Source organism: Kogia breviceps, chromosome 14 (genome assembly GCF_026419965.1).
Source record: "Kogia breviceps isolate mKogBre1 chromosome 14, mKogBre1 haplotype 1, whole genome shotgun sequence".
Taxonomy (NCBI): domain Eukaryota; kingdom Metazoa; phylum Chordata; class Mammalia; order Artiodactyla; family Physeteridae; genus Kogia; species Kogia breviceps.
Genome location: NC_081323.1, coordinates 23,709,183 through 23,735,438, shown reverse-complemented (window position 1 = coordinate 23,735,438; position 26,256 = coordinate 23,709,183). Strand labels below are relative to the sequence as shown.

The window sequence follows — 26,256 nt, the reverse complement described above, 5'->3', positions numbered from 1 at the left end:
ATGATGGGTAGCTCTTTAATCAATGAAGTATTTTTTAATTAAAGTATGTACTTTTTTTAGATGTAATGCTATTGCACATAATAGACTATGATATAGTGTAACCATAACTTTTATATGCACTGGGAAACCAAAAAGTTTGTGTGACTCTATTGCAACATGCGCTTTATCGCAGTGTTGCAGATACTGGTACCCAGCTCCCAGTATCTCTGATGTATGACTGTATCTCTCTCTCCCTCTCTCTCTATATATTTCATATATCTATCTCATGTATCTATATCTGTATCTATCATATAGGATAAAGGCCCAGAAAAGGCTCAGTGGAAGAAAAGGTATGTAATTTTAATTCTGATAAATAATGGTTCTTAACTTTTTAAGGTTCTGGATCTATTAAAAAGTCTGATGGCTATGGACTTGGTCCCCCCAAATAATGAAGAGATACACAGATATAAATTTTACATACTCTAAGTGGACCCAAGGAGCCCTCACATGGATCAAATCTCTAGAAATACTGAAAGAGCTAGATGATTTAGGAAGGGACCTCAGAACTACAATGTCAAAATTCTGACAACTTAGAGACTTTACCTTGGTTGATTTCAGCTGCAGAAGGCCCCAAGCTCAAGCTCTTCTTCTGCTGAGCATTTTTTGCCAGAAGCGTATGTTTGTCATCATTCCCTGTATCCATCTCTGAAATGGTGACAGCCAGAATCCGGCAGAAATTAGCAAGCTGCTGCTGATCGAAATTGGATACTAAGGAACTCAGATTGGGGACTTCATCTAGTCGGATCATTTCCTACAAAAGACACAAATAAAACAATCCCCATGCTCAGTCATTTGAGATTGAATGTGCTGCTCTTTTGCATTCCCCTAAGAATGGGGCTTGGTAGCTAGATCACTTAGGTTCAAACCCCAGCTCCACAATTCGCAGCTGCACAACCCTAGGTAAATCATGGAACCTAAGTTTTTGTCTGCTCTTCTGTCAAATGGGACTAATCTAATCTACCTCATAGGATTGGCTTGAGGATTAAACCCTTTGAGGACCACTATTCTTACTCTCCACCTTTGCTCATATGCCCCATTTTGCCTAAAAAAAAAAAGCCTACCACTCAAGTTTTATCAATCAGAAATTGCCATAGATGTTTTCAAGACATAAAATATTTCAAATATAGCTGAAGATCCTTGTGTATCCCTACCTAGTTGCATTCACTTCATTCCCCCCCAAGATGTAACCATTATTTTGAACTCTGTTTATTGTTTCTACATGTTTTCACACTTACAAATATTTCCACAAAAAATATATGGTATTGTTCACAAACTACTACGTATAACATAAATAAGCTACAAGGATATATTGTAGAGCACAGAACACAGCCAACATTTTATAACTTTAAATGGAGAATAATCTATAAAAATTTTGAATCACTATTTTGAATACCTGAACTAATATAATACTGTAAATCAATTATACCTCAATAAAAAATAAAAATACATGGTTTTGTTCTGCATGCACAGTGTGAATGATACTTCACGGTCAACAATGAGATTCAACTACACTGATACAAGTAAGTCTACTTCAATAATTTCTCATTGTTTTAATTCACAATTTATTCAATCATTCTCCTTTTAAAATATGTGTATGTTTAGGTGGACTATAATTTTTCACTATTAAACAGTGTTGCAATGAACATTCCTATAGGTGTCTCGTGTACATGCCCATGTAACCAATTATCTAGAGTCAGTGATAGCAGACCTTCTCTTTTTCCTTATTAGAAATATTTCAGGTTTAGTTTGATGTTTGCTATAAGTTTTAATAGATATCCAATACCAAGTTAAGGAATTTTCTTTCTATTCCTAGCTTTTATCATGAATGAGTACTGAATTTTATGAAATGCTTTTTGTTATTTGGTTATATTCTCATTTTCTTTCTTCCTTAATATCCACAAATGTTGTACATCACATGATCTTCTCTCCTTCTGAAACATCTTTACATTCCTCTGATAATACCTGCTACCCTTCATCCCACTAATGTACTTAACTTCCACTGGATTGGGTATTTCTCTATCACTGCACATATAACATGATCTTGTAATTATTTGTTCCTGCATCTAACTTCCCAAATAAACTGACACTGCCCTGAGGCAGGAGTGTGTCTTACCTCCTCTCCACAGCCTCAGTGCAGAGAACCTGGTAGTGAAGGTCTCAGTAAATGTGTACTGAACCAATGAATGATTCCTAGAAGCCCTTGTGAATCTCACTCCTATTTCTGGTTGGCTGTGGAAGGGGTATTTGGGAGCAGCTTCTTCCACCTTTGCCTTCCCTGTACACAAATGTTAGCTATTGTTATTTTTGGAAACTGGGACTTTCAGCTCATCTGTTCCTTTAGCCCTGTACAACTTAGTGTATGGGTTGCAAACCAGGTCTCCCCAACCCTCCAGGCCCACTTCTTTGTGTTATATTTTAATTTTTATTTAACACTTGATACAACATATGTTATAAAGCATAACAAAGTGAATAGCTACGTGTGCCTTTCCTATTACATCTCCCTTTCTCTCGGCCAGAGGTAACCACTATCCTGAATTTTGTTTATTATTGTTTTTTCATTTTAAAAAAGTTTTGTATGATTTGAGTTTGCCTATTTTTGAGCTTTGTAAAAATGATACACTATACATATGGAGGCTAAACAGTGCGCTACTAAATAACCAAGAGATCACTGAAGAAATCAAAGAAGAAATTGAAAAAAAATACACAGAGGGCTTCCTGGTGGCGCAGTGGTTGAGAGTCTGCCTGCCGATGCAGGGGACACGGGTTCGTGCCCTGGTCTGGGAAGATCCCACATGCCGCAGAGTGGCTAGGCCGGTAAGCCATGGCCGTTGAGCCTGCGCGTCCGGAGCCTGTGCTCCGCAACGGGAGAGGCCACAACAGTGAGAGGCCCGCATACCGCATAAAAACCCACAAAAAACCCCCCAAAAACATAGAAACAAATGACAATGAAAACACGATGACCCAAAACCTATGGCACACCGCAGAAGCAGTTCTAAGAGGGAAGTTTACAGCAATTCAATCTCACCTCAAGAAACAAGAAAAATCTCAAATAAACAATCTAACCCTACACGTAAAACAACTAGAGAAAGAAGAACAAAGAAAACCCAAAGTCAGTACAAGGAAAGAAATCATAAAGACCAGAGCAGAAATAAATGAAATAGAAACGAAGAAAACAATAGCAGAGATCAATAAAACTAAAAGCTGGTTCTTTATTCCCCTGAAGAGTTGTTTTCAAAGCAAACATTCCAAATGAATGTGGCTCTTCAATGGAATGTCCCCATTGTGCTTGAAGTGTTTCTTCTCTGGTTGTGATTTTAAATTACAGGCTCATTTGAGCTACTCCACTTCCCCTCAGTATCTTTAGAAGAGCAGTGACTTTGTCCTTAGGTAGAGGATGTGTAAATTTGGGTGAAAGTAAATTACAATTTATTTGAGTTTATTCCAAAATCTGTGTATTTGGTATTTTGGAGTAGATCAAACCAAGAGAAAGTTTCTCGGTCTTAAAAAGGAATGATCTAATTGCTTTGGGTATTGTGCTCGCTGCACACTTTGGCCACTTGAAACATGTTAATAAACGTCACTGATTAAAACAGCTGAAGCATTTCTTGCCCCATTCCAGTTAAGGAGCAGCATGCTGAAATCCTAACATCTCTCACTCACCTATAAGGACAACATACAGGCTGAGAGAGAACAGAAGCAGGTAGAAGAGTCAGTAAGTTCAGTCCCCCTTCACCTGTTCTGCTGTTCTCCTTGCTCTCTGAGCAGACAGAGTAATGTTTCCTTTTTCCTCTTCCCAAAGAAAGGAAGGTAAGGGGGAAAATAAATTTATGTATTTAGACCAGTCCAAAAAAAAAAAAGCTGTTTTTTTGAGAAGATAAACAAAATTGATAAACCCTTAGCCAGATTCATCAAGAAAAAAAGGGAGGGCTTCCCTGGTGGCACAGTGGTTGCGAGTCCGCCTGCCTATGCAGGGGACGCGGGTTCGTGCCCTGGTCCGGGAGGATCCCACATGCTGTGGAGCGGCTGGGCCCGTGAGCCATGGCCGCTGAGCCTGCGCGTCCAGAGCCTGTGCTCTGTAGTGGAAGAGGCCACAACAGTCAGAGGCCCGCGTACCGCAAAAAAAAAAAAAAAAAAAAAAAAAAAGAAAGAAAAAAAGGGAGAGGACGCAAATCAATAAAATTAGAAATGAAAAAGGAAAGGAGAAATAACAACTGACACTGCAGAAATAGGATTATAAGAGACTACTACAAACTACTACAAACAACTATATGCCAATGAAATGGACAACCACATAGAAATGGACAAACTCTTGGAAAGGTAAAATTTTCCAAGACTGAACCAGGAAGAATTAGAAAATATAAACAGACCTATGACAAGTAATGAAATTGAAACCGTAATTAAAAATCTTCCAACAAACAGAAGTCCAGGACTAGATGGCTTCACAGGCGAATACTATCAAACATTTAGAGAACAGCTAACACTGATCTTTCTCAAATACTTCCAAAAAATTGGAGAGGGAGAAACAGTCCCAAATTTGTTCTATGAAGTCACCATCATCCTGATACCAAAACCAGAAAAAGACATCACACACACAAAAATTATAGACCTGAACAAAATACTAGCAAACAGAATCCAACAGCACATTAAAAGGATCATACACCATGATCAAGTGGGATTTATCCCAGGGATGCAAGGATTCTTCAACATATGCAAATCAATTAATGTGATACACCATATTAACAAATTGAAGAATAAAAACCATATGATCATCTCAACAGATGCAGAAAGTTTTTGACAAAATTCAACACCCATTTATGATAAAAACTCTCAAGAAAATGGGCACAGAAGGAACCTACCTCAACAAATAAAAGCCATATATGACAAACCCACAGCAAGGATCATATTCAATGGTGAAAAACTGAAAGCATTTCCACTAAGATCAGGAACAAGACAAGGATGTCCACTCTCACCACTCTTATTCAGCATAGTTTTGGAAGTCCTAGCCATGGCAATCAGAGAAGAAAAAGAAATAAAAGGAATACAAATTGGAAAAGAAGAAGTAAAGCTGTCACTGTTTGCAGATGACATGACACTATCCACAGAAAATCCTAAAGATGCCACCAGAAGACTACTAGAACTAATCAATGAATCTGGTAAGGCTGAAGGATACAAAATAAATGCACAGAAATCTCTGGCATTCCTAGACACCAACAATGAAAAAATCACAAAGAGAAATTAAGGAAACACTCCCATTTACCACTGCAATAAAAAGAATAAAATACCTAGGAATAAACCTGCCTAAGGAGGAGAAAGACTTGTACTCAGAAAACTATAAAACACTGATGAAAGAAATCAAAGATGACATAAACAGATGGAGAAATATACTATTGTTCTTGGAGTGGAAGAATCAATATTGTGAAAATGACTATACTACCCAAAGCAATCTACAGATTCAGTGCACTCCCTATCAAACTACCAATGGCATTCTTCACAGAATTAGAACAAAAGAATCAGGGTCCCTGACTTCAAACTATACCACAAAGCTACAGTAATCAAGACAGTATGGTACTGGCACAAAAACAGAAATACAGATCAGTGGTACAGGACAGAATGCCCAGAGATAAACCCACACACCTATGGTCACCTAATTTACGACCAAGGAGGCAAGAACAGACAATGGAGAAAAGACAGCCCCTTCAATAAATGGTGCTGGGAAAACTGGACAGGTCCATGTAAAAGAAAGAAATTCGAACACTCCCTAACACCATACACAAAAATAAACTCCAAATGGATTAAAGACTTAAATGTAAGAGCAGACACTATAAAACTCTTTGAGGAAAACACAGGAAAAACACTCTTTGACATAAACCACAGCAAGATCTTTCTTGACCCACCTCCTAGAGTAATGGAAATAAAAACAAAAATAAACAAATGGGACTTAATTAAACTTAAAAGCTTTTGCACAGCAAAGGAAACCATAAACAAGACAAAAAGACAACCCTCAGAATAGGAGAAAGTATTTGCAATTTTAAATTATTAAAAAATTAAATTAAAAAATGGGCAGAATTAAAAAATGGGTGGAAGACCTAAACAGACATTTTACCAAGGAAGACATACAGATGGCCAAAAGGCACATGAAAAGATGCTTAACATCACTAATTATTAGAGAAATGCAAATCAAAACTACAGTGAGGTATCATCTCATGCCAGACAGAATGGTCATTATCAAAAAATCTAGAAACAATAAATGCTGGACAGGGTGTGGTGAAAAGGGAACCCTCCTGCAACTATTGGTGGGAATGTAAATTGATACAACCACTATGGAAAACAGTATGGAGGTTCCTTAAAAAACTAAAAATAGAAGTACCGTATGACCCAGCAATCTCACTACTGGGCATATATCCTGAGAAAACCATAATTCAAAAAGAGACATGTACCACAATGTTCACTGCAGCACTATTTACAATAGCCAAGACATGGAACCAAGCTAAATGTTCATCGACAGATGAATGGATAAAGAAGATGTGGCACGTATATACAACTGAATATTACTCAGCCATAAAAGGAAACAAAATTGAGTTATTTGTAGTGAGGTGGATGGACCTAGAGTCTGTCATACAGAGTGAAGTAAGTCAGAAAGAGAAAAACAAATACAGTATGCTAATGAATCTAAAAAAAAATGGTACTGATGAACTTAGTTGCAGGGCAGGAATAAAGATGTAGGCATAGAGAATGGACTTGAGGACATGGGGTGGGAGGGGGAAGCTGGGGCAAAGTGGGTAGCATCGACATATATACACTACCGAATGTAAAATAATTAGCTAGTGGGAAGCAGCAGCATAGCACAGGGAGATCAGCTCGGTGCTTTGCGATGACCTAGAGGGTGGGATAGGGAGGATGGGAGGGAGACGCAAGAGGGAAGGGATATGGGGACATATGTATGCATATAGCTGATTCACTCTGGTGTACAGCAGAAAACTAACACAGTATTATGAAGCAATTATACTCCAATAAAGATCTATTTTTAAAAAAGATATACTATACACAATCTTCTGCATCTGACTTCTACCAATAATTTCTATGATTTAGCTATGTTGTTGCCTACAGCAACAGTCATTGTATAATATCCCATTGTGTGAATAGAGGACATTTATCCATTTTCCTGTTGACGGATCAGAGACCTGGTTTCAGTTTTTTGCCCTTAACCAATAATGCTATAACCTTTCTTATGTGTTTCTTGATGCACATGTGCAGAAGTTCTTCTAAGGCAGTGGCTTCCAAACCATTCTGACAATGTCCAAGAATAAAAAATAAATTTTCATCACAACACAGTAAATATACACAGGTGAATGTATGTGTATAAATATGAAACAAAAACTTAAACAATACCCTTACACAATACATTTTGATTTTTTCTATTTAGCTGGTAGATCCACTGAATTCATTTCACACTCTCTTGGCTTCAATTTAGTGTTTTTATTTCTAAGAATCACTGTTCTGGAATTGAGCTTCCCCACGAGTGTGCCTGGGCATAGGTTACAGGTTACCCAGGCCACAATACTGATGCCTCAGCCCTCAGGTCAGTGCTTCCTTAGATGCTGGATCACAGGGTATGCCCACGTTCAACTAGAAAACAAAATAGATATATTCTGCTGATATAAAAAGGTATCAGCAGTAATGTAAGTGTTTCCAGTGATACACATTCTTGAGCTCTCTCACTGTGGTCTTATTTGCATTTTTCTGATTATCAGTGAAGTTAAGCATCTTATTTTTATGGATCATTTGTTTCTCCTTTGTAAAATGCTTGCTCCTATCATTGCCCATTTTTCTACTGTGCCATTTGTCTTTTCCTTGCTGATTCACAAGAATTCATGATAAATTCGGTTGTTGTTTTGGGGTTTTTTTTGGTTGTTGTTTTTGTTTGTTTGTTGGCCGTGCCACACTACATGTGGGATCTTAGTTCCCTGACCAAGCATCGAACCCATGCTCCCTGCAGTGGAAGCTTGGAGTCTCAACCACTGGACCACCAGGGAATTCTCCATGATAAATTCTGAATACCAATCTTTTGCATGGGTTGCAAATATCTTTTCCCAGTTTGTGGCTTGTGTTCCCACTTTCTTATGGTGTCTATCCCCCTTTCAAACTGCACTAAGTTACCCATAATGTCTAGCAGAACTCATCACTATTTTTGGCAACACAGAAAGGTATGAGAGGGAGGGAGAGGGCATGAGGGACAAGCAGGAAAAGTTATGAAGGAGCAATCCTAGAGTCTTATGCTAAGACTGCCAGGAAGTCTGGAGTTTCTGCCCTGGAAGCCCCTTCTCACACACTGGTGCATACAAGTATTGGAAAAATAACAAAGCCTTTTCATCAAAGGGCACAAAGGGTCTGTCTGGGACCTGCACACATCTCCAATGTATTCCTACAGACAATGGGTCACTTGTGCATCTTCTGCCTGGGCAATAACAAGCAGATCCTGGGGAAAGTGCAGCAGAAACACAGAAATGAAAGCTGGGGTCACCACAATGCACATGGGTACTCTTTTCACTGCAACAGAAAATCTAAGAGGCTGCTCCTACCTCCTCGGTAGTACAAGGAAGAAATCTGCAAACCTGCAACCAACATGGAGGCATGGGACAAGGACTGGGGGAAGTAAGCCAGGTCCTAACAAGCATTACACTAAAAATCTAATATAGTGATTCTCTAACATGCCTATAGATCTGTTGGGGGGGGGGGCGGTCTGTGAATTCTCGATGACAACTATTTAATTTAGTGCTTTCACTTCAATCATAGTATTTTTGGTTTTTTTTTTTAAAGCATATTCTGGATCATTTGAATGTCCATCCTATGACCAACTGGCAGGATTTCAGTGCTCGTATTTGCTATCCTATGTTGGTGTCAATTAAACTTTAACTGTTGAAAACTAAAGAGAAAAAATAGAGGTGAACGTAATAAGTGAAAGTCAAACATCATCACAAGAAAGCTTCACAACAGTTCAAATATAGAAAAGTGGTAGGAGAACGGAGTTATTATACAGCATACAGCATTAGAGCTATGCTAAAAAGGTCTTGCACCATAATGATTGAGGGACAATTTGATTTCAGCAAAGTACCGTTAGCTAACACATTAAATTCACAAAGTCAATCTGAGCTTTTGAGTTTTATAATTAGCTTGATTTCAATATATTTGTTTAGGTTTTATAATCATTTAAGACCTATTAGTATAAGTAGTATAACCGAGTGAATATATTTAAGTAACACAAAAAAATAATTTTAACACTAGGAGTATGGCAAGAAAAACTAGGAGTTTTTCTTTAAAAGAGTTCTGTACATTATTCAGGTTTGAGAATCCAACTGTCTGAGGCACTCTTCTCCACCTGGTCATTCACCTGCTAGAGGATACAGCTCACCTTTTTAACACCCAAAATATCTTCAATGAGGGTTGCTGTTTGTAAGAATGTCTTCTTACTCGTCATCAGTGTAAACAGGAAGATCACAAAGTCATTCTTTTCTGCCAAACGCTTTGTAACCCCTTCGGTCTATCGCAAGGGAGAAGAAGAGAAAGAGCAGAATAGGTTATAACCCCGAAATAAAATATGAAGGGCAAAATATCCATTCCAGACACTGGAAAAGCAATTCCATGCTACATCAGGAACTGTTAGCTGAGCCCTTAATTCCCTAAAACTATATATAAAATACTGTGTACAAATGTATTTTTCTGGGGAGGAGTTTTTAAATAATATCCACCATAGGTTTTTTAACCTAGTAACTGCCTAGTATCTAAATCAAGAGCTACAAGCCAGCACCCAGTAGGCCAAGTTTTATTTGGCCAGCAATACCTTTTAAATTTTGACTTTAAGTCTTCAGATCGGATATGCTTACTCCAGGTTAGGCACAATTTGCACAAGTCCCCACTCCAAAACAGGTAACTTCAAACGTTTCTTGTTTTCTGCCTGATCCTTGGAGGCACTGGTGTTTGCAACTCTAAAAGCCCTAGGTTTCCATCTAACCTGGATTTAAGCCAGATCAGCACAAAGTTGGCCCATATCATCTTATGTTCTTTACGTTTTTGTTTCTTCTTTTTTTCCTTTCCTTTTCTCTTTCCCTCTCTTTTTCTTTCCTTTTCTTTCTTTTCTTTCCCTTTCTTTCCTTCCTTCCTTCCCTTTCTTTCCTTTCCCTTCCTTCCTTTTTTTAACTGAACTGTGTTTTGCTGGAACATCATTAACATTAGGTGTCATTATTAACGAACAGCCTCATAAGACTGCCTCATAAGACTATTAACTACGTGGAAGCTGACAATGATGGAGTCATTATATCACACATATATCATTTTTTGTAAGAACAATTTCTTACTGGCCTTAGTTACAAGAATAATTGTGCACTACCTGAACAATTAGCTTATTTTTATCTCACGGGTCTGTCTGTGCTTACCTGTGCCACTAGCTACATGTGGCTACTGAGCACTTGAAACGTCGCTAGTCTGAACTGAGATGTGCTCTGAGAGTAAAAAACACACTGGATTTTGAAAACTTAATACAAAAAAAAGGACTTATATCTCATTAATAATTACTTATATTGATGACATTTTGGAATAATATTCTTGACACACTGTGCTAAATAAAATACATTATTAAAATTAACTTCACCTATTTCTTCTTACTTCTTTCCTTACTTTCTAAAAAACGTGGCTACAAGGAAATTGAAAATAACCTAAGTATGGTGGTGTGATGGATTATTTCACTTGTTTTTGGAGTATTTTTATATTATACTCTAATATTCTCGAGAGATTGGTATAATACATTCTTATACTTTTAAAAATGTGATACACAGAAGCAAACACAAAATACCATATATAGCCTAATCAGTGACTAAAAGTGCAGGTTTATTACACTAAGATTGCATTAGCCTTTTTGGTGACAATAGTTTTTGCTGAATCCTTTTGAACTTACTGACAGTTTAGGCCCCTAAACTATTTTTCATTTGTATGTCCCTAAGACATATCTCCCTTGCTCAGGAACTCAGCATTAATGTCTTATTTGTTTGTTTACAGTTATGTCCAAAGCTTTACATTATCCCTTTTCAATTCTTTTTATTCAAACAGCCTATCATTTATGTTGTCAAGGTTTTTGTGCATGCTGATTTTTATCTTAAGTTATCAATCCTGGGGTTTCCCTTGTGGCACAGTGGTTAAGAATCCGCCTGCCAATGCTGGGGACACGGGTTCGAGCCCTGGTCCAGGAAGATCCCACATGCCGCGGAGCAACTAAGCCCACGCGCCAGAACTGCTGAGCCTGCATTCTGGAGCCCGTGAGCCACAACTACTGAGCTCACGTACCACAACTACTGAAGCCCACATGCCTAGAGCCTGTGCTCTGCAACGAGAAGGCACCGCAATGAGAAGCCCATGCACCGCAACGAAGAGTAGCCCCTGTTCAACGCAACTAGAGAAAGCCCATGCACAGCAATGAAGACCCAACGCAGCCAAAAAAAAAAAAAGAAAAAAAAAAAGATATCAATCCTGAACTAATAAATATGCTATTCCTAAAGGTAAAATAAAATAACCTAAGTGTTTTGTGTTATATTTCTGTTGCATAGCAATGTTATGGATGCTGAACTTTGTGTTAAAACATATTTCCCTATTTGTGTTGGTTGCTAAGAAGCTTAAACCCCAATTTTTTTTTTTTTAATGGAGGCTGCGAAGTCCCTTGATATGCCATCTGCAAGTTGGAGAACCAGGAAAACTAGTGATGAAATTCAGTCAGAGACCGAAGGCCTGAGAATCAGAACCAACAGTGTAAGTCCCTGTTGGAGCCAAAGGCCCAAGAACCAGGAACTCCAAGTCTGAGGGCAGGGGAAGTAGATGTCTCAGCTCCGGCAGAGAGTGAATTCGCCCAACCTCCACCTTTTTGCTCTATTCAGGGTCTCAATGGATTGGATGGTGGTCACCCACATTGGTGAGGGCATCTACTGATTCAAATGCTAATCTCTTCCAGAGACACCCTCACAGACACGCCCAGAAAAAAAATGCTTAACCAGATATCTGGGCATCCCTTAGCTAAGTCAAGTTTACGCATATGAACAAATGTTAATAGTAGCATTATTCTTTTATTTTGATGTGGACCATTTTTAAAGTGTTTATTGAATTTGTTACAATATTGCTTCTGTTCTATTTATTTATTTATTGAATTTCTGAATTTTATTTTTTTATACATTAGGTTCTTATTAGTTATCCATTTTACACATATTAGTGTATACATGTCAATCCCAATCTCCCAATTCATCCCACCACCACCAACCCACCCACCACTTTCCCCCCGTGGTGTCCATATGTTTGTTCTCTACATGTGTCTCTATTTCTGCCCTGCAAACCGGTTCATCTGTACCATTTTTCTAGGTTCCACATATATGCGTTAATATACGATATCGGCTTAAACCCAAATTTGTACCCCATCCGCAGTACAGATGATTTTATGTTCAGCCCAATTCCTGGATACCTACTTCTAAATTTATAATATTGGTAGATCTTACATACTCCTAATGATGCCCGAAATCTTTTTTTGAATGAGGCAAGAAATGAAATGGAATTAAATGTTCCTTTGTGTTTTCATTGCATACAGGTTTCACTTCTACAACAGCATTTGTTTCATTCTGCTGTATTTGATTCACTCTTTACAGTTTACCACATATGTTCCCAAAAGACAAGTACTGGGTCTTACAAAAATTAACATTTGTATATTGCTTTACAAAGTGCTTTCACATCTATCATCTCATTTAAATCCCACAACAACCCTATGATGTATGATTACCAACTACACTCTACTAAGATAAGAAACTAAAGCACAGGGAGGAGAATTAATAAGCATGAAGCCAAGAGCCAGAACCCCAAACCAAGTTCTAGCACTAAGTGCTATGCTCTTTCCACCAAATTGCTTCTTTTATTCACCATTCTTTCCCACTCAGTGATCAACCTAGTTGGGTGTCCTGATCAACACATGGTGGGTCCTTCTGGTTCTTGTTTTGTTTTCTAACAATAAAAACGAAGGAGTAGGCACAATAGGGTTTAAAGGAATCCTAAAAGGTCACAGGCACTCTTTCAAAGCTTGTAGCCATTTAACAAGTTTTTTGTTCATCTCTGCTTGGACACCTCAAGGGCTAGAGGAGTTCAGTACCTGCTGAAGCAGCCATGGCTCAATTAATAGGAAATTTTGCCATCCATAATTTCTACCTGTTGGTTATGGTTCTCAGGCACATATAAGTCCAATTCTCCAATGTCTGATGATAGCTGTCATGTCTACCACCCCCATTCAAATCTTCCCTCCTCAAGCACTGCAGATGTGGTAGGGAGAAAAATGAGGTCCTGATGGCAGGGATACTTACACAGACACAGGTATTATACAAGATGCTCAAACAGTCCTTGGACATTTCATCACTTACTGAAAGTGAAAGGGGAATAACCGGTTATTTTTCTCATTGGAAAGACAGTGTAACAGAACTGAATTTTTGAACAAAGAATTGTTCCTTATAATCCCCTCCAAGATGATTATTTTCCTTTTAGCATACCTCCTTCCAGTCCTTATTCACCAAAGAGTTTCATGGTGCCCGCATGAGGGCCTACAAACCAATTTGCATACTGCTTTTTGGTTTGATATAGCATTATGCTTATTACGTTCCATAGTCTTCATAATTTCAACCTGTTGTGGTGTTATCACTTAGTAAGCAAAGTTCCCTTTATAGCTTGATTAGAATTATATCCAGGGTTTTAAAAATTTTGCTATTTAAATAGACTAGAAATAAACAACATAACATATAGTCCTTTTATGCTTGTGTTGAACTGGTTCCCTAAGATACATTTCCAAAAGCAGAATAATGAGAATCCAAAGTAATTGGATTGTTGTTATAAATTTCCACTGAAAATTCTACTAGCAGCAAACAAGGATGTCATTTTTACTACAGACTCAACGTGTTTTGTTCTGTTGTTATTTACGTTGGGTACTAATAAAGAACTAGTTACTTCTCTGTGAGCAGGAACAGGAGAGTATGACAAAAAGGAAACTAAATTTTCAAGTCCTCAAAACTGGGAGATGATAAAACTGAGTATGAACCATGGATAAAGTGTTTTGTTTGGCATTACTTTTATTTTTAAAAACTGTTTCCATTCATTCCTATGCTGCCACAAACTCTAAAATGTTAGGCTTCCCTCCAAGATCCCAGTGGGCAGCCCTGCCAAGCTAGCTTGACCAGAAGGGTTATCTGACATAAATCTTGAGACAGTGCAGATGTCCTGTATCCCTCATCACCACTTTTCAACCTATGGGGCTTTTTGGTTTATTTATCTCATGACTTCAGAGCGGGCTGGAACACCAAATCAGTATATCTCAGTACTTCTAGACCTTTCATTTTCAAAGGGAACTGGAATTCACTCATTCATCAAATATTTATTCAGCATCCACTCTAGAGCAGATACAGAATATACAGTGGTTAGCAAAAAAAAAAACAGACAAAGCCTCATGGAACTTATAAATCTAGTGGGGGAAGAGAGAATAAATAAATACACCAACAAGTAATTACAAGATGCTACCTGCTATGAGGGTAGAGGACATGAAGACCAATTTAGATAGGATACAAAGCTGTGACATAAAAGATGAATATGAATCCTCTTAACTACTACTACACATACAAACAAGACCTTACATAGTATGTCATGTTGATGTTGGGGGGAAAATTTTTTTAATTAAAAAAAAGTGATATTTGTAGTAGAGCATTCATCAGATGTTAACTGATCTCTGGCTTTTAATGCCAAAGTAAGTGTGTTTACTCATTTTTTAAAATTATCAACTGACTACCTAAAAATAATATTTGCAACATGTGTAAGTTATAGAGAATAATAATAGAATAATACCCATATATCTACCAACCAGTCCAAGAAATAATGTGCTACCCTAAACACTTTGACTTTTTACCATACACATTCTGGTAATGACTGAACTTTTCACAAAGAGCTTATATCATTTTTATAACAACAAAAACAAGACAATAATTTAAAAAAATAAAACAAATGATCTTACCAGGCTTTTCCTTACTCTCTCAATTAACTATATGAGAAATAAGAATTTGCAAAGAAAACATAAAAGCTGAAACCAAGGACTATTAGAAACTACAAAGATGCAATTCTTTTAGCCCAGTAGTTTTCACACTCTTTCTTTTAAAGCACTAGACATATTTCTACCAAGTATAAAATAATGAGAGCTGCTTAGTTAGGGGCGGAGAGTGTCCTACAGCCAAATGTAAGGCATGTCCTCATTGTTAAGAGTTAGGAAGGGAAAGAAGAGAAACTCCTGGGAATTACCATCATAACAGCAGGTTAGGAAATGAGTACCAGTGGCTGATAAGTATACTTACTTTTCAGTTTCTGTCCCCGAATAGAGATTGTAGGCCTCATAAGAATTTCTACAAGGAGCTATAAAAAAAAATTGGATAAAACCTTCAAAATTCAAAGCACAACTTACAAAACAATCTTTGCCATGACAACTCATGGCCCAAATATCCGTCAGGGTACTGCAAGACCCTCTTGCAACCAACACAGGCAGAAGGCAGTGAAGTTCAGGGAAATGAGCACTGTACCAAGAGTCAGGAAACCTGGGTTCTAGTTGCAGCTCAGCCACCTATTCTCCATGTAAACTCGGGCAAGTCAGTGTCCCTCCATGGCCTTGGCTCTAATTTTTAAAAATAAGAATGTTAGGGCTTCCCTGGTGGCACAGTGGTCGAGAGTCCGCCTGCTGATGCAGGGGACATGGGTTCGTGCCCTGGTCTGGGAGGATCCCACATACTGCGGAGCGGCTGGGCCCATGAGCCATGGCCCCTCAGCCTGCGCGTCCGGAACCTGTGCTCCGCAGCGGGAGCGGCCACAACAGTGAGAGGCCTGCGTACCGCAAAAAAAAAAAAAAAAAAAAAAAAAAAAAGAATGTTAGTTAATCTCTGGGGTCCAACGTGGCTTTAATTTTTTAAAAGCTACAGAACATCTTCACTATGATTCCTCTTTTGCTTTAGAATATTTGTGTTCTTTTTATAAACATTAAGTTTATAAAACGAATCACAAAAGATATACCATAAACTGTTAATACTGATTTCTACAGGGGGCTGGGGAGTATATGCATTCATTTTTCATTTTACATTCTTTTAATACAACACATAATTCTGTTTAAACTGTTTACAATAAATATGTATTTAAAAACCCATTCTGTTGAAACAAAGGACAGTTTATAATGATAAAAGGGTCGATCTATCAGGACGATATAACAATTATAAACATATATGCATCTAACAACAGAACCTCAAAATACATGAAGCAAAAGCTGACAGAACTGAAGGAGACAATTCAAAAATAATAGCTGGATAATACCCCACTTTCAATAATGGATAGACAATGAGGTATTACCAAAAATATAGAAGACTTGAACACTATAAACCAACAAGCTCTAACAGACAGCTATAAAGCATTCTGCCCAGAAACAGCAGAATATACATTCTACTCAAGCACACATGGAACACACACACACAGGAATACTACTCAGCCATAAAAAGAATGAAATTTTGCCATTTGCAGCAACATGGATGGACCTGGAAGACATTATGCTAAATGAAATAAGTCAGAGAAAGACAAACCCTGTATATCACTTGTATGTGGAATCAAAAAAAGTAAAACAAAATAGTGACTATAACAAAAAAGAAGAAGACTCACAGATACAGAGAACAAACTAGTGCTTATCAATGGTGGGGGAGGGGCAATATAAAGGTGGGAGTGGGAGGTACAAACTAGTAAGTCTAAGATAGCCTACAAGGATGTACTGTACAACATGGGGAATACAGCCAATATTTTACAATAACTATAAACAAAGCATAACCTTTAAAAATTGTGAATCACTATATTGTACAACAACTATACTTCAATAAAAATGCAAAAAATAAATTTCTCTTAAAAGAAAAAAAAGGGAATTATCTCAAACCAATAACCTAATCTTTCACTTCAGTTCACTGGAAAAAGGGGTGCAACACAAACCCAAAGCAAGCAGAAGAAAAGTAATAAGGATTAGAATGGAAACTAATTTAGCAGAGAATAGAAAATAACAGAGAATATCAACAAGAACACCACTGACTTTATAGAAAACAAGAACTACCTTCCTCCTGATGAATACTTTTAACTATTATATATAATGCCACACTAAGCATCTTTGTATACAAAGCCTTATCTCATTTTGACTTATGTCTTCATGAGAGATTCACATAAATGGAAACAACAGGGCAAAATGAGTAATGATCTTTAAAGTTTTGAGGCATACTACACAAATGCTTTTGAAAAGAGATGCCCCACTTTTCACAGTCATCCAAGAAAAGTATAAGATATTCATCTACATAGGTTATTATATTTAAAATAAATTCTCTTCAAATAGAGGATGGACTATGTCAATGAATAAATTAAAAGTCCCTGAATGCCAAGTGATGGATCATACCTGGCCCACAGACATAATTCATGTGGTCTACATCTACTGAAAAGCGGGAGATTCTACATAAAAATCTAGATTTCCTACATCCCTGAGGGCAAAGGTCAATAGGAATGGAAGTCATTTCCCCATAAAAGCAGGCATGCACTCTCCAGTTCATCCTAGTCCCTGAAGTCATTTAATTTATGCAGATCTCCTTTTCTTTTCTTTCTTTTTTTTTTTTTTTTAATTTATTTATTTGGCCGCACTGGCTCTTAGTTGCCACATGCGGGATCTTCGTTGCAGCACGCGGGATCTAGTTCCCTGACCAGGGATTGAACCCGGGCACCCTGCACTGGGAATGTGGACTCTTAACCACTGGACCACTAGGGAAGTCCCAGAGAGACATACCTTTTACTTTGTACCTTAAAAAAAAAGGGGATATACACACACACACACACATATATATATATATATTTTTAAATTTAATTAATTTATTTATTTTTGGTTGTGCTGGGTCTTAGTTGCGGCATGTGTGTGGAATCTAGTTCCCTAACCAGGGAACAAGCCCGCGTTCCCTGCATTGGGAGGCGAATTCCTAACCACCGTGCCACCAGATCAATCTACATAAATCAATTATTCTAGTGTAAAAGCTTTGGTGCTTCAATACATGTGAATACCACTGAGCTTCTAAAGATGAAAATTCTGGGGACTTCTCTGGGGGTCCAGCGGTTAAGACTCCACCTTCCAGTGCAGGGGGTGTGGGTTCAACCCCTGGTTGGGGAACTAAGATCCCACATCCCACATGGCCAAAAAAAAAAAAGCTATGCCTGTAGTGATAGTTACTCTGTAACTCTGTAAATACACCAAAAATCATTGAATTGTACGAGTAAAGCAAGTGAACTGTATGGTATGTAAATTATAACTCAATAAAAATTTTTTTTAAATCATAAAAAGATGAAAATTCTGAAATGTTTGCTATAAATTCTAAAATGTTTCCTACCTCCCATTTCAAGAGTTAAATTCCCAAGCCATTAAGTAGCAGTAGTAATAATAAACAACAACTTACATCAACACCTCCAAACAAATCAAAAATATAAGTATTTGGATAAGTGGTTTCTTGGGTAAGTTTCCTCTCTTCAGTAACAAATGCCATAGCCTCCATGGAGAGAAGAGGAGAAATTTCCTAGTGAAAAAGGATACAGAAAGACATTCAGTTTAGTATCCAACACAAACCAGACACCAAAACACCAGTTTGCATTTTAGTCACAACTTGAACTCCCATGAGGTCAAAGACAATGAACCATAAAAAAAAAAAAAATCTTACAGAAAAGCTGATATAATAAAAGTTGTTGTAACAGTAGTAATAGCTAACTTATTAAACGCTTATTATGTACCAGGCATGTTTCTAAGTACTTCATCTATTACCTACTTTAATCCTCACAACCCAATGATATAATAGTAATTTCTCTGCCCAATTTTACAGATAAGGAGACTGAGACACAAAGAAGTTGTCAATGTCATACAAGGTATGTGACAGAGTCAGGACTTAAACCTACGAAGCCTGGCTCCTGCGTCTGTGCTTACAAAAGAAAGCAGAACTATTTGGGGTGAAACAGGAGATAGGATAGGAAGAATATAATAGGGCCCTACTCATTATGCTCCCTTCTCAGGAACCTCGAGGGAGGATGGAACACAGTGGGCTAGAGCAGTAGTTCTCACACAGTGATGAGCATCAGAATCATCTGAAGGGCTTGTTAAAACCCAGACTGCTGGGCCCCACCTGCAGTTTCTGATTTAATAGGTCTGGGGTGGGGCCTGAGAATGTGCATTTATAATAAGTCTCCAAGTGATGCTGATGTTGGTCCAGGTACCACACATCAAGAAAAAGCAGAACCCTCTCTTATGGATAACCTATTATATGCCAAGCACTGGGTTTTTATACTTTAGCCCATTTAATCTTTAAAACAATTCAGTGAAGTGAGTGTAGTTTTACAGGTGAAAAACAAAATCACAAAGCTGTACAAGATGACATAATTAGTAAGTGACTGAACTACTTTCTCTGGGTTTCATTTCTCTCATTTATAAAACTAGAATGTAATTCTGCTGGCAACATGGTACAATGGAAACTGGTTTTAGGAGTAAGACAAATCTGGGCTCACAGCAATAATAGCCACGTGACTTTGGGCAGGTTATGCTGAGTCTGTTTTCTCAAGTGAAAAAGGGAATGGAGAAGACATCTGGATTTGCCTGCTCAGTATCTCCTTTTCTCTTCCTCAGGCAACAGCCCTACTTCTGTTGAGGAACATGAGGCCACACACAGATGTCAAGATAAGAAATGGACAGCCTAACTCTATTTGGCCCCTCAGTTCACATCTGTGCTTTCTGATTACGTGAGACAATAAAAGATCTTTTTTGCTAATCTGAGTGGGTTACTGTTACCTGCAATCAAAGTATTTTGGACTAATACACTAATACCACCCATCTCACAGAGTTATCATAAAAATTAAATATGCCTGGTATACAGTAAATTTCAAATAAGTATTTGCTGAGTGCATAAAGAAATGATCACATAGCAAGCACTCAAAATATTAATTTCCCTCTTTCATCTACCTCGTATCTCAGAGATTTTGCAGGAATCAAATGAAATAATGCATTATTCCTTGCAAAATGTTTTCAAACAAGTGTAAGACACTATAATTATTTCTATCCTAATCAGACTGTGAGAAGATCAAGAACACAAAATGTCTTTTTTTTAATTAAACTTTTATTTGGGAATGATTTTAACTTATAAAAAAGTTGTATAGACAAAACATCTCTTTTTTTTAAAAAGATTTATTATTAATTAATTAATTAATTAATTAATTTCTGGCTGTGTTAGGTCTTAGTTGCAGCATGCAGGATCTTTGTTGAGGCAGGCGGGATCTTCCGTTGCAGTGTGCAGGTTTCTCTCTAGTTGTGGCGTGCGGGTTTTCTCTTCTCTAGTTGTGCTGCACAGGCTCCAGGGCACCCGGGCTCTGTAGTTGTGGCATGCGGGTTCCAGAGCACGTGGGCCCTGTAGTTTGCAGCACACAGGCTCTCTAGTTGAGGCACACGAGCTCAGTAGTTGTGACAAGTGGGCTGAGTTGCCCTGCAGCATGTGGGATCTTAGTTCCCTGACCAGGGATCAAACCCACGTCCTGCCAGTGGTAAAGGTGGATTCTTTACCACTGGACCACCAGGGAAGTCCCAAAACATCTCTTCTCAAAGGTACAGACTAAACTTTTTGGCCCTATTATATTTTTAAATGACTTCTTATGTGATATAATAAACAGAACTTCACCTCTGAAAAACATTATATCGTTTCATTATGATCAAATGTTAACTTGCATGGGTTTTAGCTACATTAGAGCCAGTAATCTAAATTCAAAGTTGGACCCACCTCCCCATGCTGAAGTCTGACCTACTAAATCAGAAACTCTGCCGGTAGGGCCCAGCACTCTGTGTTTTAACAAGCCTTCCAGGTGACTCTGATACACACTCAAGATTGAGAACAACTGTCCTAGATGTCTATGCATTCTTTCCATACCTCTCCCAACCACCAGGCCCAGTCCCTTCATCTTTATATGCTAGTCATAATTATCAACAGCCACAAGGCTACTTCTTGAACCTTCAGCAAAATGGGATCTTTTAAATCCTGTTGAAAAAGAATGTAACCTAATCCCAGGGCACAGGCCTCCTTAATTAAGCAAGCAATGATACAAAACAAATGTGAATAAAACCCAAAAGTATATACACAGGAAGCTTAATGGTGATTATCTCTGGGTGGTGGGGGATTATTGGTAATTTTTATTTTCTTGTTTGCAGTTTTTCTGAACTTCCCAAATTTTCTATAGCTTATGCAATAAAAACAGGCTATTTTAAAAAGTAGGTGGAAGAAGAGGAAAAAAAACAGACACCTTGTATCATCTGGAGACCCTGAATACAGTCCCTCCAAGTTCCCTAACAGTTACCTTGAGGATGTTCTGGCACTCAATGAAGTCACTGTGGAGGTGGCTGGTTGCATACAGCTTAAGGAGCAGCTGAGGAATTCCACTCCATTTGGACTGTTTGTCCCTCTCCGTCAAAAAAGTTTCAGTGAACTGTGAGGCAAAAGAAAAAAAAAAAAAGAGGAAAATTTTACTGGTGAGGAAAGAACTACTAGCATATACAGCAAAAGAGAGCAGCTGGCTCCCAAACCCACCCAGGACAAATAATTCAAAGGTCTTTCTAGAAACGTTCAGAAGTTCCCCAACAGCCTGCAAGATAAAAGTCCAGCTCCTTGCTTGTGATACACACCCTTCCTATTCTATCACCTACTTTCCTTTCTAGCTTCATCTTTTTCCCAGTGCCCGCTCTAGGCTCCAGATGTACATGCTCTCTCTCTGTGCCTCTCTGCACATGCTCTTCCCCTGCCTACAGAGCTGTGTACCTGTATATATGGTATGCCACCTGTGCAGGGAGAAAATAAACCTAAGGTCAGGGCAAGAGGGGTAATTATTTACACACACACCCATATACAGTTGACCCTTAAACACAGGTTTGAACTGTGTGGGTCCTCTTATATATGGGAGTTTTTTCAATAGTAAATACTACAGTACTACACAATCCACGATTGGTTGAATCCGCAGGTACAGGGAAACTGCAGGTATGGAGGGCCGACTCAAAGCTATACAAGAATTTTCAACTGTGGAGGGTCAGTGCCCCGACCCCCTGTATTGTTCAAGGGTGAACTCTACTGCCACAGAACATCTTTGGATGTCTTTTCTATCTGGAAAGCTCCTTCTCCTCCCTGTCTTTTCTACCCAGAAAGCTTTCTCCTCCCTGTCTTTTCTACCCAGAAATTTCTTTCTCCTCCCGGTTTTTTCTACCCAGAAAGCTCTTTCTCCTAAATGCAAGCCAAAAAACCAGAAAATTTCCTTGATAGCCCTTCCCCTCTCTCCTTTCTAAGAGTCTGGGGCCTTATCTAACATTTATCATATTGTATCATAATTACTGGCTCCTTTGTCCCCCCCTCCTGTAGACCACAAGCTCCTTCAGAGTAGGTACCAAGCTGTGTTTATTGTGCACACCTTCTTTCTCTCAAAAAATGCCAGGCACAGATCAGACACTCAGTAAATAAATGTGTGAAGGCATGACCAATAGCCTAGTCTAATGACAGGTTCATTAATCAATATGACAGTGTCTACTTTGGGAACACAGCATAATCAGGTGTCAGAAGTCAATTATTTTCATGTACACTTGTCCCTCAATTAGATCAAAAGTTCACTGTAATTTATTACAGGACATGTAGGTCTTCAATAACATCTTAGCCTATCCGGATGCATATCAGTCCTATGACCTTGAACAAGTCACATTATTCTTCCTGAGCTTGTTTTCTTAGATTGCAAAAATAAGATAATACAGGGGTAATGGGAGGTAATGAGATGTTTGTGAAAGTAATTTGTATTAGGGTGAACCATAGGAAATTACCACTTCCGTAGGTCTAAATGATTATCAGAAATTTTATATACTCAAGCAAGCTCAAATCAAGGCAAGCACCAAAGCTATGAAAAAACATCTTTCCCTTCCTTGAAAGGAAAGAAAGAGAAGACGATAATGGTTTCATGGGACTCAGCAAAAGCAGTGCTTACAGACAAATTTATAGTTATAAACATTTATATTAAAAAGGAGAGAGGATCTCAGATGATCTTATCTTCCACCATAAGAAACTAGGAGAAAAAAAGGAATAAACCAAACCCAAAGCAAGCACAGGAAATTAAAAAGATCACTGCAAAAATAAGTGATATAGAGAAAAATCAACAAAATCAAATTTGGTTCTTTGAAAAACCAACAATATTGAAAATAGTTAGTGACCAACTCACACTGACTCAACTATATTCAGGAATGAAAGAGGGGACAAAACTACCAATTTTAAGGAAATAAAAAGGTTTACAAGGAAGTACTAGGAGCAACTGCATGCCAACAAACTACATAACTTAGATGAAATATACAAATTCCCAGAAAGACACAAAAAACAGAAACTGACTCAAGAAGAAACAGAAAATCTGACATACCTACAACAATTAAAGTGATGAAATTTAGTAATTTAATAGGAAAGGAAGAAAGGGAGGGAGGGAGCAAGTAAGGAAGGAAAGAAACTACCCACAAAGAAAAGCCCAAGTCCAGATGCTTCACTGGTAAATTCGACTGAACATTTAAAGAGAAATTAGCAAATACTTCACAGATTCTTCCGTAAAACAAGAGGAGAGAACAGGTCCCAACTCATTCTATGAGACTACTATTACCCTGATACCAAAACCAAAGACATTAAAAGAAAACTTACAGAACAATATCTCTGATGAATATAAACAGAGAAATGCCCAGCAAAATAGCTGATCCTTGAACAACATGGGCGTTAGGGGTGACAACTGCCCATACAGTTGAATTTTACAATCAGCCCTGTATCAACGGTTCCACATCCACAGATTCAACTGCAGATCGTGTAGTACTGCAGTAAGTATTTATTGAAAACAATCCACATATAAGTGGACTCATGGAATTCAAACTTATTGTTCAAGGATCAGCTGTGCCAGCAAACCAAATCCAACAATATGTAAAAAGGATTATACAACACAACAAAGCAAGATGCATGTCAGGAATGCAAGGTTGGGTCAAACACGAAAACTAATCAATGTAATCAACCTGATAAAGAGCATTAATTAAAATTCCACAGCTATCATCATAATTAACGGTGAAAGCCTGAAAGGCAAATATATTGTAAAGGCTGAGGATCAACCACTTAAATAAGCTGTATGAAGATTAAAAGACAAAAAATTGTAAAGTCAACTGTAACTATAATAAACAATAAAGGGATAAACATTAAGATATAAACTATGACATCAAAAACAAAATGTGAGGGAGAGGAGTAAAACAATGTAGATCTTTTAGAATGCATTTGAACTTACATGACTATTAGTTTAAAACAAGTCAATACAGTTGCAAGTCAACATATATGACCTTCATATTAACCACAAATCAAAACCTAAAATATACACAAACACTAGAGGAAAAAGGAACACAAGCATGCCACTAAAGAAAATTGTCAAACCACAAAGGAAGAAACTAAAAGAAGAAAAAGAGAACAGAGGAGAACTACAAAAACAACCAGAAAACAAGTAACAATAGGGACTTCCCTGGTGGCGCAGTGGTTAAGAATCTGCCTGCTAATGCAGGGGACACAGGTTCAATCCCTGGTCCAGGAAGATCCTACATGCTGCAGAGCAACTAAGCCCATGCGCCACAGCTACTGAGCCTGCGATCTAGAGCACGCACACCACAACTACTGAAGCCCATGTGCCTAGAGCCTGTGCTCTGAAACAAGAGAAGCCACTGCAATCAGGGGCCCGCGCACTGCAACAAAGAGTAGCCTCTGCTCACTGCAACTTGAGAAAAGCCCAAGTGCAGCAACAACCCAACGTGGCCAAAAATAAATTTTTTTTAAAAAAGGAAAGAAGGCCCTGATCGTTTAAAAAAAAGTAACAATAAGTACAAACAAGGCAGTAAGTACATACCTATCAATAATCATTTTAAATGTCAATGGACTAAATGCTCCAATCAAAAGACACAGGGTGGCTGACTGGATAAAAAACCAAGACCCATCTATATGCTGCTTATAAAAGACTCATTTCAGAGCTAAAAACACACCTGAAAGTGAGGGGATGGAAAAAGACATTTCATGCAAATGGAAATAACAAGAAAGAATACTCATATCAGACAAAATAGACTTTAAAGCAAAGTATATAACAAAAAAAGAAGGGCATTATATAATAGTAAAGGAATCAACAGAACAGAGAATATAACACTCATTTACATATATTCACCTAATACAGAAGCACCTAAATACATAAAGCAAACGTTAACAGACATAAAAGGAGAAGTTGACGATAACACAATAATAGTAGGGGATTTAACACCCCACTTACATCAATGGACAGATCACTGAGATAGAAAATCAATAATGAAACAGTGGTCTTAAATAACACATTAGACCAGTTGTACTTAATAGGTATTTACAGGACAGTCCATCCAAAAAAAGAACATACATTCTTTTCAAATGCACATGGAACATTCTCCAGGAAAGACCACATGCTAGGCCACAAAACTAGTCTCAACAAATTTAAGTGCATAGATAATTATGTCAGGCATTTTTTCTGACCACAACAGTATGAAACTAGAAACCAATTACAAGAAGAAAAATGGGGAAAAAACAAAAACAGGTAGAGACTAAACTAAACTACCAAAAAATCAATGGGTCACTGAAGAAATCAAAGAGGAAATCAGAAAATACCTAAAGAATGAAAATGGAAACATAATGTTCTAAAATCTGTGAGATGCAGCAAAAGCAGTTCTAAGAGGGGAGTTTATAGTGATACAGGTCTATATCAAGAAACAAGAAAAATCTCAAATAAAGAACCTAACCTACTATCTAAAGGAATTAGAACAAACAAAGCCCAAAGTCGCAAAAGGAAGGAGATAATAAAAATCAGATAGGAAATATATAAGAGAAACCAAAAAAACAATAGAAAAGATAAATGAAACCAAGATCTAGTTTTTTTTTAAGATAAAACAAAACTGTTAAGCCTTTAGCGAGAAAGAAAGAGGACCCAAATAAACAAAATAAGAATTGAAAGAGGAGAAATAACTGATATCACAAAGATACAAAAAAATCACAAGCGAATATT

At 37.8% G+C, this 26,256-nt stretch overlaps 1 protein-coding gene across 4 annotated transcripts in view; it reads right to left on the bottom strand.

Moving 5' to 3' along the window:
• Positions 1-26,256, bottom strand: part of TRPC4AP (transient receptor potential cation channel subfamily C member 4 associated protein) — an 88,567-nt gene that overhangs the window by 32,566 nt on the left and 29,745 nt on the right. For all 4 annotated transcript variants that reach the window (XM_067012110.1, XM_067012111.1, XM_059038007.2 and 1 more), the window contains exons 2-7: positions 21,508-21,636; positions 18,585-18,701; positions 15,438-15,495; positions 13,416-13,471; positions 9,449-9,577; positions 583-790 (exon numbers count right to left, since the gene is read on the bottom strand). In XM_067012110.1, the coding sequence (XP_066868211.1) occupies positions 583-790; positions 9,449-9,577; positions 13,416-13,471; positions 15,438-15,495; positions 18,585-18,701; positions 21,508-21,636 (697 nt within the window). The remainder of the gene's footprint in view (positions 1-582; positions 791-9,448; positions 9,578-13,415; positions 13,472-15,437; positions 15,496-18,584; positions 18,702-21,507; positions 21,637-26,256) is intronic.